Source organism: Schistocerca cancellata, chromosome 3 (genome assembly GCF_023864275.1).
Source record: "Schistocerca cancellata isolate TAMUIC-IGC-003103 chromosome 3, iqSchCanc2.1, whole genome shotgun sequence".
Taxonomy (NCBI): domain Eukaryota; kingdom Metazoa; phylum Arthropoda; class Insecta; order Orthoptera; family Acrididae; genus Schistocerca; species Schistocerca cancellata.
Window position 1 is genome coordinate 377,253,044 of NC_064628.1, and position 14,332 is coordinate 377,267,375.

The 14,332-nt window shown below is 43.3% G+C and overlaps 1 protein-coding gene across 5 annotated transcripts in view; it reads left to right on the forward strand.

Moving 5' to 3' along the window:
* Window positions 1-14,332, forward strand: part of LOC126175067 (kelch-like protein 28) — a 220,440-nt gene that overhangs the window by 136,713 nt on the left and 69,395 nt on the right. For 3 of the 5 annotated variants that reach the window (XM_049921594.1, XM_049921593.1, XM_049921595.1), the window contains exon 11: window positions 7,306-7,360. The exons of 1 other annotated variant lie outside the window; for it this stretch is intronic. In XM_049921594.1, coding sequence (XP_049777551.1) covers window positions 7,306-7,345 — 40 coding nt within the window. In that variant the 3' untranslated portion in view covers window positions 7,346-7,360. Of the gene's footprint in view, window positions 1-137; window positions 545-7,305; window positions 7,361-14,332 lie in introns of those variants that run through there. One more of the 5 variants, XM_049921591.1, reaches the window with a different exon arrangement.

Below are 14,332 nucleotides of genomic sequence, written 5' to 3' on the forward strand. Positions count from 1 at the left end.
TTCGTTGTTTGCCTTCTCATTGCCTCTTGCAAGCATACGTTTCTCTGGACCTGTTCTACAAAGATGCAGTAACAAGCATTTGGAACCCAAAAATGTAGGAAATCAAATAATTAATATACATATTTTTTCTGTTGCAGTTCAAAGTGTCTTTCCCACCCACACCTTAAATAAAACAGAAAAACTATTTAATTTCCAGTGAACAATACATATTATTAGCTGCTTCATTCTACTATAGTTTGTGTTGCCAATGAGTGTGATTCTTCAGTTATATTGAGATATTATTTCCAAAAACTTAACTGTTACAAGTGACTAGCTTTAAGTTCTATTTTTTAAAAAATACTCAAGATGACAAAAAATATTGCAGAATTCAAGTAGCTGTATGCCACATGTAACTTTGCCAGTAATCAGTTGTTGCTAATGACTACTTACATTAACTTCTTCAAGCACATTGCTGTCATTCTAATGATTATCATACACATGCTCCATGTAAGTTATTCCAGTGTAAATTTTGGAAAATAAATGAACTACAGTGATTGGTCACAGAGTATTTTCTGTTTGCCAACTGAAAGCTGCCTTACTCATTGTGTTCACATATTTGTGTGTTGAGTTCATTCTTACTTATGTAGAACTGGAATGAGGAAAAAAAACTGAAAGAATGACAATTTCAATGCATAGATATTTTATTATGGTCAGTTAGCTATGACATATGCAAGATCTAACTTTGCATCATAAATAAATTCTACCTACAAGAAAGTTGGCCAATAATATAATTTAGTTGTGAGTTTATAGATGAGGAGACTTTTTTAGTTGATGGTGATTAATTGTTATCATCACTCACACTGTAAAATGGAAAATTAGGGACTGTTGTTGTTGTTGTTCTTGTTGTTGCTGTCTTGAGACGAAAGATTGGTTTGATGCAGCTATCCACGATAGTCTATCCTGTGCAAGCATCTTCATCTCTGCATAACTACCACAACCTACAACCATCTGAATCTTGGTCTCACACTAAAGTGTTTATTCCCCCCCATTTACATACACATACACTCTCTCTCTCTCTCTCTCTCTCTCTCTCTCTCTCTCTCTCTCTCTCTCTCTCTCTGTCTCTTCCTTCCTTCCATCACCGTGAAGCCTCAGGATAAGTCCTCTCACCCAGTCCTTTTAGTCAAGCAATGCAATGCCACAATTTTTTTTGGTAATTTGATTCAGAACTTTCTAATTTGTTATTTGATCTATCCATCTAAACTGCAGCCTTCTTCTATAGTGCCAAATTTCAAAAGCTTCTATTCTTTTTGTTCCAAATTGCCTACTGTCCATATTTCACTTCCACACAAGGCTATCATCCAGGCAAATATCTTTAGAAATGATTTCCTAACACTTGAATTTGTATTACATGTTAATAGATTAATATTTTTTCAGAAAGGCTTTTCTTGGTATTGCCAGACTGCATTTTATATGTTCTCTACTTTTGCCTTCACCAGTTATTTTACTGCCAAAGAAGCAAAACTCATCTATTACATTTACTGTCTCGGTGCCTGAGCTAATACCCTCAGCATTGCCTAATTTAATTCAACTACATTTTATTACCCTTGTTGCTTTGTTATTGATATTCGTTGTATAATCTCTTTTCTAAACACTGTCAGCTACATTTTGCTGCCCTTCGAAGCCCTTAGCCATCTCTGACAGAATTACAAATTCATCATCAAACAGCAAAGCTTTTATATATTTTCTATGAACTTCAATTCACTTCCCAAATTTCTCCTTGGTTTCCTTCACAATGTGCTCAATATACAGACTGATTTATATCAGGGATAGACTACAAACACATCTCACTCTTGCTGTCACTGTGGTTGTGAGCATCTGTGTGTCTGGTTGGGTGTGTATGCAAATGTGTGTAATATTGCTACAGAAAGAGCAAGAGCTTGAAAGCTAGTGTAAATACTGTATTTTGTTGAGTGTGAGGAGCATTACCGGGTTGGGTGCACCAGTAATTACACCCCTTTAGCAGTAGTTCATTTATAACCTTAACACATACAAGGATCACAAAGAATTGAACTAAACATGATGGAACAGCCACAGATAAAGCTTAGAGTCCAAAGATGAATGCATATCAATGTTGGTGTCAATTTCATCAGCGCCACATAGCCCCCACCCCCCTCCCCATAGCCACGCAGTATGGAGTACTCTTGAGAGGCCGAGGGGGGGGTGGTGACTATGGCGTCGGTAGGGGTGGTCCGTGGGAGCCAGACCATGGTCAGCTCGACAGCGTCGTCGGGGAGCTGTGTGGGTAGATGTCGTGAAGGAAGGTTCAGCCACCGAATCTGGGAGTCGTTGAAGCGAGTCGGGTGTCATACTGGACGTTCTGGTCATGCGGCGACAGTTAGGCTGGCGGTTTGCGGGTGGAACGGAATGACGACAATGATGTCTCCGGAGGACGTGGCAAACACACGAAGCATGTCTAGGTCGACGTCGGGTGGGAGGGGAACACATTTCACCAGGTGGCAGGGAATGGCGGAGGTTGTGTCATGAGAACTGGATGAAGAGAAACACATGATGAACAGTGTATAATCACACAGTATTATTGAGATGTCGTGGTTTATGTCCGGGGGGACAGGCACAAACACCTCGAACGAGGGCACGTTCAAGATGAGGGGGCATGAGAAACCTCGACAGGGTGAGGCAGGCAACAGTGGAGAGGTCGAAGGGGCCAGTGAAGGGGCTGGCGGCGAGGGCATGATTGTAGGTAAGCTCAACGTGGGGAGCATGTCGTCACTCGATGGAGTGCGTGAGACCGGAGTAGACGGCGAGGTCGGAGGAGAGCTCGAAGATTGGAGCTAGAAGTCACTTGATTGAGTGTGTAAGTCCGACGTGGAGGGAGTGATCGGAGTGTCGTGAGCCACAACAGTGAGTGGTGTGGTCGTGGCCTGAAGGGGGTAGAAGAAGGCTCGACATGAGCAGGCTTAAGTCCGTTGAGAGAGACTGTAACAGCTGAATCTTTCATCTAGATGTCATAGGTGTTGGCTGAGCGCCAGAGGACTCGGTACAGGAGGTATATGGAGGTTGGAGGGGAGCACGGACAGTGTCATCTCGGAGCGTGACATACTTGCAATTGTCCAGAGATTTCAGGACGTGAACATTAGGGCAGGAACGGCTGGTGGGCGGAGCGATATGGAGGTTGATAAAGTGGCGTCTGACGTGGTCCACAAAGGAAGGTAAGTCAGACTGAGGGAGAGAAGTGGAAGGGCTCACAAGTTCGCCAGGGAGAACAATGTTCTGGCCATATACGAACTCGGCTATTGTGCCTTTGAGGTCTTCCTTATAGATTGCACGAATACTGAGTAGCACAAGGGGAAGGGCCTCCACCCATAGAGAGTCGTGGCATCGAAGAGCCGTCTGGAAAGTGCAGTGCCAGCACTCGACTAGCCCGTTACTTTGCAGGTGATATGCTGTGGTATGGATGCGCCGGATGCCGCAATTGTTACAAATCCCGTTGAACAGGGCCGACTCAAATTGTCTGCCCTGGTTAGTCGTGATGATAGCTGGACATCTGAAACACGATACCCGTGACTCGACGAAAGCTCAAGCAACAGGTTCTGCCATAATATTGGGGATGGGGACAGCCTTGACCCAGTGAGTTATTTGGTTGATAGACAAGAGAATATAACAAAAGCCATTAGAGTGGGAGAGAGGGCCGACAATGTCAATATGAATATGCTGGAAACGCCCAGGAGGGATCGAAAATGTGCCGAGGAGGGGTGAAGTGTGCTTGTGTACTTTGCAGCTTTGGCAGTGAAAGAGTCAGTCATAGCAGGGGTCCATGGAACAGGTCGAGATCCAGAAGTGTTGGTGCCTGCCAAGGCGTCCATCAGTGAAGCCTGAATCTCCTCAGCCCGAGGTAGAATTTGGCGATAATAATTAACGGTCCCCAGAAAGCGCCGGAGCTCTTTGAATGACAAAGGTTTGGGTAGGTTTAGAATTGTTTGTACTTTCTCAGGGGGCGGTGAAATGCCGTCAGCAGAGACCCGAAAACCAAGAAAAGTGACAGCGGGTTGATGTAGCTGCAATTTGTCCTGGTTGGTCTTGCTGCCTGCTGTCGCGAGAGTGTTCATAACAGTTTGCACATGTCGAATGTTGTCCTCAATGGAGGAGCTGAACACAAGAATGTCATCAAGATATGCAATGCAGAATTTTAGATCGAATAGCACTTCGTTGATGAAGCGTTGCCAGGTCTGGGTTGCATCTTTCAGACCGAAGGGCATGAATCAAAACTGAAATAACCCGATCGGGATGGTGATTGCTGTCTTCTTGATGTCTTCAGGTGCCATGGGGATCTGGTGGTAGGCCCGTTTGCAATCAATGACAAAGAACGTGGTCGCACCTGCGAGGGAATAGGTAAAGTCGGCAATGTTGGGTATGGGGTAGGTGTCCTTAATTGTTTGTGCATTCAGTCAACGGTAGTCTCCGCACATGCGCCAGGACCTGTCTTTCTTGGGTGTCATATGTATGGGTGTAGACCAGCTACTGGCAGAGGGTTCAATGGTCCCGAAGCTTAGTAGTTCAGAAATCTTATTTTTAAGGTCGGAGAGGTGCTCGGGACAAAGTCGACATGGTTTACTGGAGATCGGGGCACCTGGCATGAGGCAAAGATTGTGAACCGTGCCATTGGTGACGACGGAAATGTTGCCAGCGGCACGGGAGGCGGTTTGTTTACAATGTGTGGTGGGAGGGGCAGGCGAGGCGTGGTTGTGGTGTTCAGAGCCACTCGGCGGATCCGAAGGGAGCCGAGGCGGCAAGGTGTCCCAGAAGTCAACGCGACAAGATGGTCGCCGGTCCAAAGCAGTGGCACCGTGTTCGGGTGAGCCCGGTAGAGCTCGTGAGTCCATTGTCCGAGGGTACGGCCTGTGGCAGCACGGTCGTGGGCAAAATGCGTGGCATGAGTGCAGTGTTTGTGTTGTCAGTGGCGGTCGCATGACGGCACGCAGGAGCTGAAGTTGCAAAGTTTGAGGTGCTGTCCACGAGGGGCCGGGTAGTTGCCATCAGTTCGGGAACATGTGACACTCGTCGTGCATGCACACTTGTGTCCAGGCGAGTGTCAAACACTGCCATGTTAGGAGGGTGTGGCCCTGTGGAACTATCAGTACATGTTATGGCAGTCTTGATAGCACAATTGCGAGGGGTAGTGGGAGGTAAACACACGGAGGCTTGATTGCTGGTACTGCAAGCAGATTCGGCGCACTTACTGACCTTGCTTTGTCCTTGCTGTAGTGTCTGTAATTCTCATGGGAGAGCTGGAGCTGTGTTTCATGGAGCCGGAGGGAGAACTCAAAGTTTTCCTTGTGTAGGCGAATGACGTGTTCAAGCTCGACAAGGCACTTGTGCGTGGTTTCTTGTAACATCATCAACAGAGACGAGCATGTACAGATGAGATGAGCACAGACCGATGTGTCACGGGGGGTTTGCTCGATGGAGCACAGGGGAAGTGAGTCTTGGACAGATGATGAAACATGGTGTCTTGCACTAGGTCTGGTGAAAGTTTGTGGTGTCGCAAGAAGTCAATGCCTAGTATAGGTTCGGCAATTTCGCACACTAAAAAGTCCACTCAAGTTTGCAGTTTGCGGAGAGTGAGACGACGTGGGAAGTTGAACCCGAGCATTGCAGTTTAGTTGAATTCACGGCTTGCAGTGAAGTATGATGAGGGCGGATGTTCAACGACACTAAGGATGTAGGCAGCAGCGGAACATCGGCGCCTGTGTCCACTAGGAAAAGGTATCCCGACGAAATGTCTTTAATGTAAAGTCGTCCACAATTATCCGGTCATTCTTGAACAGAATGGAGCGCTATGAGGTGCCTGGCATGTTGTGCGCAGGCGGCGGTACCCGGACCTACCTGCGATTGACGTTTGGGAAGTAGCAGGATGGTCTGCAGTTCTGTGCCGCCCACCAAACTGTGTGTGGAAGTATCAGTACGGGTAGTGCGGTTGCATTTCCTGTGGAACGTTTGTTGCCAGTGGTGGTGGCTGAGGTTTGGTAGCTGCAGCAGGTTTGGTTGCAGGAGGGGGCGTGACCGTGGGTGGAGCTGGTGACGTCCCAGTTGCTTGTTTACTGCTTCCCGGAGCGAGCGGAATGGTTGGCACAGTATGGCCCCAGCCGCGTCTGGGTGCAGGACGATGAGCCTGAACCTGAGACTTGTCAGGTAGGCAGTGGCTGGCAAAATAGGGCAGTGATGCATCCTGTAGCTTGTCAGCAATTGTCATTCTTTGCTCAACAGGTTTGGGAGACCTTTGAGCCAGTGCAAAGTGGATGTGAGGAGATGGCGAGGAGAGCTGTGTCAGAGAATAGATCGGTGCTGATCGGGGCATGTAGCCGTCTCCAGAGCTGGGAAGGTTTGTCGTTGCCTAGTTGCTTGACGTGGAGCACTTGCCATATTGCTGCCTCAGTTGAGCGTGCAAGCCGACATAGAACAGTCTTTTTGGCTAGAGTGTACCGGGTAGATGAGTCCGGGGCATTGACTAGATCAGCAATCAAGTCCTCCTGGTCGTGCAGGTGGGTTATGAGGCACAGAAACCTAGTTGACTTGTTGAGTTTGTAATGGTCAAACACTTCGTCCACAGTTTTGATCCAGGTTGTTGCTCTGTCGGGATTAAACGGTGGCAGCGTCGGTAAGCATTGTAGAATGTTCGGAGGAACAGGTTGAGTTGATTTCGTTGGGGCACTGCCTGAATCGAGCTGTTGTTGCTGTAGTATTCCAGGAGAGTGTGCCTCCAGGGGATGTGGCAATGATGGCTGTTTGGGTGGCAGCGTGAAGGTGACACGTTTTGGTTGAGCGCAGTCCGTCGCAACGCGTAAGGCTGACATGGATGAGACACCGTAATGTGTCGATTGCGGTTGTGGAAGCTCAACACATTATGAGTGTGTTCAAATTGATGCGTTGTGGAAGACCGATGTGGATGAGGCACCGAGATGTGCCGAGAACGGTAGCGGAAGCTCGACTGGAGCTGGCGCAGTGGCAACAGGTGAGAAAAAGTTCAAAGTTTGAGAACGCGTGTTAGTCCACAGAAAGCTTGACATATGATCAGAGCCATGGCCATCTGTGTTGCAGGGAGGCTGTTGAGGTGCGAGCTGTCCAGAAGCACAGTGAGGGAAATGATGTCAAACGTTGGGCGGAATGTGTGAATGTTCACTGTTCATAGTCACTCCACTCAAAACGGTGTGTGGATAAGGTGAATGTCATGGCACAAAACACTGAGGCGTAGCAGGGGGACAGAGGTGGAGGTCAGGCACAGATAACAAGTTATTGTTCCTGTTGCAGGCCGAGGTATCGAAGTAGAAAGGCATGTGCTGATGCTTAACTGAGGCAGGCACGGGCGTGGTCAGATGCTGAGGAGGTAGACCTGTGAATGAAGCAGTTTCGCCTATGTGGCAGGTATCCGTGTGGTACTGCATGGATTGCCGTGTGGCAAATCGTTGTCCTGGTGGTAGTAGGTTGTTCAACGAAGCATTTGCAGAAATCGGCATTGGTCCCGCACTGCACAGGGATCTGTAAGAGGTAATTGCACAGTCGATGAGGGAGGTCACATGTGGCGGGAACAAAGGCGTTTGATAGCCGGAGTCATGCACACTCCTAACCTCACTTATTGTTGCAGGCTCGGAAATGTCCGGCGAAATCGGCGTAATCATTGAGTGAGAGGCATCGTGTTGCAGTCCTGGTGGGTGTACATCGCCCACAACACGATGCATGTCGATCACAAAATCCGGCATTAGGTGCTGGGCTGAAGTCATTGTTCGAATGCTGTGTCGATGTAATATACGCGAAAATAACTGACGTGGAGGTCGCAGACACAGTGAAACAGCGAAAATGGAAGACGTTACAACTCGGGGCCACCAGTGAGGAGGATTACCGGGTTGGTTGCACCAGTAATTACAACCCTTTAGCAGTAGTTCATTTATTAACCTTAACACATACAAGGATCACAAATAACGGAACTAAACATGGTAGAACAGCCAAAGATAAAGCTTAGAGTCCAAAGATGAATGCATATTGATGTTGGTGTCAATTTCATCAGTGCCACAAGTGTTTCTATGCAACACATATAAGTTAGCTACAGGGGAGTGGTTGCCTTTCTTTATTTTGTGTAATTTTTTATGGCTGTGGTTTTACATTTCTGTAAGAGGGTGAATATTTTGTGGAAGTAAATGTTGATTAACACTCAAGGTGTAAGTCTTGAATTGGCATCCTTTCTGCAACCTCTAGGTGAAAGCTTCTTTTATTCAAAGAGTCTGAGTCTGATCAAACAGTATCATACAAAAAAGATATTCCCAAACAATGGAAACTCCAGGTTGGAATATCAACAAAGGAGATGGCAGGCAGAGTGTGTGTGTGTGTGTGTGTGTGTGTGTGTGTGTGTGTGTTTTCTTTCCTGAAGAAGCCTTTGGTCAAAAGATGTGTAACAGTCTTTTTGTTGTGCCTCTCTACAACTCAACATGTAGTCTTTATGTTGAGTAGCAATCTATCTTTCTCCTAATATTGTTAAAAAAGACATTCTGCAACAGTTGCCAGGTAATGAATTTTGGCTATTTGTACTGCAGCAAGCTCTGCTAATTGCTGTCACAGAATCAGTTAAAACTACCTACAGCCTTTTTAGGTGTTCAAAATACTATAGTTGTACAATACAAAGACTGATTTCCTATATTTTGAAACCGCTATAAAAAAGAAGATTGATTTCTTTGCTGCAAGGTAAAAGAAAAGTTTGAGTTTAGTGCACTGTTGATGTTAGGCCTTTGAAGATGGAGCAGTAGCCCAATAGGATGACTGTGAATGAACGAAAGTAGGTTTTTTTTTTTGTTTTGTTTGAGGAACCATCCTCACAGTTCCATGGGCACAAACTTGTCCCATTCACTCATAGTACCCACTATTAACAACAACTTCACTCTTGACTCTCAATCTTGCATTCAGTAGTGCTCTGTTCTGCCTTGAATTTGTTTCTCTGGTAGTGTCAATGGTATGTTAACAGTGACACACAGCAGTATGGACAGGTTTATTCTTGAAGAACTGGCCTTGTGTATGTAACAATACCAGAGAAGGAAAGCTGCTACTCAGCATATAGCGGAGATGCTGAGTCACGATAGGCACAGTAAAAAGATTCACACAATCAATGCTTTCGGCCATTAAGGCCTTTGTCAGCAGTAGACACACATACACACACACTCAAAAACGCAACTTGCCCACACATCTGCAGTCTCAGAGAGCTGAAATTACAGCTCTCTGAGACTGCAGACATGTGTGCAAGTTGTGTGTGTGTGTGTGTGTGTGTGTGTGTGTGTGTGTGTGTGTGTGTGTGTGTGTCTACTGCCGACAAAGGCCTTAATGGCCGAAAGCTTTGATTGTGTGAATCTTTTTACTGTGCCTATTGTGACTCAGTATCTCTGCTATATGGTGAGTAGCAGCTTTCCTTCTCTGGTATTGTTACATTCCATCCTGGATTTTCCATTGTTTGATTTTGGTCTTGTGTATGGGTTCACTAAATGCAACAGAAGAGCATCACACTGATGCTATGCTCAGCTGATCCCACAGTGACAACAACCACATCACAGTACTTTTGTATCTGTACATAGACACCTATGAGAAACCCAGTCCGTTCATGTTAGTGGCCATGCAAGGCATCCCAAAACACCTGATCTGGAAGAGAATGTGTTATAAACAATTGGTGACAATCCTAACACCAGTAATCAGTGCATTACATGAACTGTGAGCATATGTTAAATGACTGTTTTGAGATTTTTCCATGAATTACAGTTGCATACATATCATCCACAGAATGTACTATTACTCCAGCCAATGTACTTCCCATGTCAATTGGAGACTGCAACTTGTTTCATACAGCAACATGAAGGAAACCACAATTTTCCTGTATTCATATTGTTTACAGATTAGACCATGTTTACAAGAGAGATCACGTTCAACAGCAAGAATGTGATGACGAATAACTAAAAGCAGTGATATGCTAGGCTTTTCAACATAAGTTTTCTACAATTGTATGGGATAGTACAGTCAATAAATATGTGATTGGACTTCATATACTTCACTGTGTTGCATTCACAAATTTTTTATTTCATTTTGGACTTAATCCAATTACACGAAAAAGTTCTCTTGTCTTGTTATACTTGGTTGCTATGCCAACACATCATATCTTCTGCTTCGATTTCATCTCAAAATTCACATTTTTTTGAGTCCTGTCATGCTCGCCACGTTCTAATGATGTGTGATGATAAGAAGCAGTGTGACGCTGGATTGCAAGCAAAATTCACACCTCTGTCACATTGGTTGACTTACTTGATCTGCACAGCCGATCTTCTTCCCTGGATTGCTGGCTCTGATGATCTCCAAAACCTTCTTCTCTGAAGAATAATGCTGGTTACGAGGAATTTATAAGACTCACTCTCTACTTTTTAAATAATTTAGTACTCGAAGAATGCTTTTAGTTCAGTCTTGGTATATTTCAACTTCCATATTCACCATTTCTCACATCAATATTTGAATGTTTACAAGTCAACCGATTTGTCTTGCATTAGACTTGATAAAATACATCTGCAATAAAGTTGGCTTAACAACCACATAATTTACAAACCCGTCTTGCCTCTAGCGAGTCCAATATGTGAAGTACTTAAAAGTCTATAACAAATTATTTATTTTTCCTTAACAATAATCACACTTACTAAAACAGCAAAGAATACTACATGATTACTTCTTGTCTTTCATCACGGCTTCTGTGGCGCTAGCAGCAAACACTTGTCGGGATCGTTCGACTGCCATGCTTACAGTCTTCTCGTAACAAATTTCCAACCTGCACACAGAAACAGGTGGTGCAGTAGATATATTTCCACTCTCCCACTTATATTTAAAATATCATGTGTTTGAGATGGTAGAAGGATGAGTGGTCCTAGAATTTATGTGGAAATTCTCAAAGCACTACAAAATGTCACCACCCGTGTTGATGGTGGAGATTGTAGATAAGGAGTCTAGGAGATTCATGCTTCATTTTAAAAATGGTTTAATTTCTAGATATATACAAAGTCTAACACACAGTTCTGGAAGAATGTTTTAGTATCCCAAGTTGGTGTAATGCAATTGTCTTGTTACATAAGGCTCCATGTATATCAGGCTATACACTCCTTTGTCACTGCTTATGGTCACTTAACAACCAACACAATGCATTTGTTTTGTGTGTATATCCACTTGAGAAGGATGTTCCATTGATTTGAGTTTGTTAGAGATGAAGCATTACAGAAGAGTGGTGGAAGATAGTATTCGTGGCCTGTTTGGGGAAATATTCACCATTTGTTGAAGTTATTTCAGGAAGTTAATTTGAAACTGATTTATTTAAAATCATTGCCATAAAATAATGTCACAGCTTTGTGTCATAGTGATAAAATTACATTAACTCAAATGGAATTCAAAACAATGTAAATGATTTGTTGACAAGTGGTCAGCTAGGATTCATGAATAATCAGCATGGAATCTGAAAATATTGCCCTTCTGAAACACAACTAGCTCTTTATTCTCATGAAGTAGTGAGTGCTATTGACAGGTTATGTCAAACTAATTCCATGTCATTAGATTTCCAGAAGGCTTTCAACACCATTCCTCACAAGTGTCTTCTAATCTAATTGCGTGCCTGTGGAGTATTGCCTCAGTTGTGTTTCTGGATTCATGATTTTCCTATGAGAAAAGTCACAGTTTGTAGTAACTGATGTAAAGTCATCTGGTAAAACAGAAGTAATATCTGGCATTCCCCAAGGTCTTCTCCTGTTCCTGATTTACACTAACGACGTAGGAGACAATCTGAACAGCCCACTTAGATTGTTTGCAGATGATGCAGTCATTTACCATTTTGTAAAGTCATCAGATGATGAAAACTAATTGCAACAAGATATCTGTATGATGCGAAAAATGGCAATTGGCTCTACATAATGAAAAGTGTGAAGTCATCCAAATGAGTACTAAAATAATCCTCTAAATTTCAGTTACATGATAAATCACACAAATCTAAAGGCTGTAAATTCAACTAAATACTTAGGGATTACAATTATGAATAACTTAAATTGGAACAATCACATACATAATGTGGCTAAAGCAAACCAAAGACTGCAATTTACTGGCAGAACATTTAGAAAGTGCAACATGTCTACTAAAGAGACTGCCTACACCACACTTGTCTGCTCTCTTCTGGAGTATTGCTGTGTGGTGTGGGATCAGTATCAGATGGGATTGATGGAAGACATGAAAAAAGTTCAAAGAAGGGCAGCTTGTTTTTTATTATTGCAAAATAGGGGAGAGAGTGCCACAGATATGACACTTGAATTGGGGTGGCAATCATTGAAACTATAGGTGTTTTTCATTGCAGCAGTATCTTCTCATGAAATTTCAGTTACAAACTTTCTCATCTTATTGTGAAAATATTCTGTTGGCACCCACCTACCGTATTTACTCGAATCTAAGCCGCACTCGAATCTAAGCCGCACCTGAAAAATGAGACTCGAAATAAAGGAAAAAAAAATTTCTCAAATCTAAGCCGCACCTGAAATTTGAGACTCGAAATTCAAGGGGAGAGAAAAGTTTTAGGCCGCACCTCCAAATCGAAACAAAATCGGTCCATTGTAATATGAGACACAATTTAGGTCGAATGAATGACGATACAGCTACAGTAGTTTGGTTCGAGTCGTAAGCTTAGCAGTTAAGCTTTACCAGGTAGCCATTGCTATGCGTCAGACGCTCCGTCGGTATTTATACGGGTACCCTTCCTTTTTCACGTGCTTCGTCTGGTTTGAATTGATTGCTTATTTTGCTTTGATCTGATAAGTGCCATTTTCTTTGTTATAGGTGTTTACGCCACTCTAAGCTGAAAATGCATTACTGTACTGTGTCATGCACTGTTTGTCGCATTCTGATAGTGCGTGTTTACGGCCTGTTGCCGCTCGCGGCATGGCTTGCTTTTGTGCGCGCTACCGCCGCTTACAATTAAAAAAAAGAGAGAGGAATCATCTCATTAGCGAAACAATGGCAAGAGACTGCTATTTGTTGTTACTTACACTGCTGGTTTCTTTGATAATGATCAACAAGAACCAAATAATAGACTGCATATGATAGAACATGTTCTGAATGAGAGTTAGGCGAAAATTTTTCTCCGTTTGAAAATATTTGCGGCCACTTCTTTAGTACATCAAATTCTGCACAGAAATTAGTCATCTTAGATTTACAAATCTAGTCAGTTGCCGAGCTTCATTTCTGACTGTATCACTATTAGGCATAAGAATAATACGAATATAAACATGACATGATATGTAATTCTTCAGTGTTTGCTGTTGTCTCACACTAGTTTCGTAGTTTATTAGGCAGACAGGATTTAAATGAGATAGCAGCAAACACGAAAGAATTCATGGCAAAATGTTTATATTCGTATTATTCTTATGGTGAAGAGAATAGTGCATGTGATTCACATTTCATCAGGTTCCTATTAGCAACCACCTCTTCTCACAGGTAGGAAAAAATTCAGAACGTAGAGTTGGCCATATTGACAAACATCCCAAACAGTCTTGCCAGTCGTATTTTCGTAGTTCATTGAAATTCTGCTACATTCGAAGATGAACAATACGGAATTTGTATTTACTTCGTTGGATAATGTATGAAAATGGTCGAAACTCGGGACGGAGAAAAAAAGCTCGTCTTCCACCTTTTTTTAAAATTTATTTATTGACGCAGAGGTTTTGGCGCCAGTATTCATCTTTGTGTCTACAAAGCATGCCTGTGTAGCGCTACATATATTCGACAGCAGAAGTTAGTTGTGGCGGCACCTACTAACATTTTTCAGAACTTCCGCTTGCTTTGCACTCGATTCTAAGCCGCAGGCGGTTTATTGGATTACAAAAACAGGAAAAAAAGTGCGGCTTAGATTCGAGTAAATATGGTATCTAGGGAGAAATGATCATCATGATAAAATGAGAAAAATCATAGTTCGTGCAGAAAGATTTCAGGTCTCATTTCACCTGTGCACCATTCGAGACTGGAACGGCAGAGAAATAGCTTGAAGGTGTTTTGATGATCCCTTTGGCAGGCACTTAATTGCGAATTGCAGAGTAATCATGTAGATATAGACATAGAGTAGTGTAGACAGTATTGTAAATAAGGAAATTAAAGTAAAAATAAAATGACTGTCATTCAAACATCTTGCTATTCTGTTGCTAACATCTCTGTGGAACATTAGTTACTTTTGTTTTCCTGCTGCACATCATATAAGCCAAATTTACTGCTAAGTTTCATAATTATCAGTCACATATGTTCT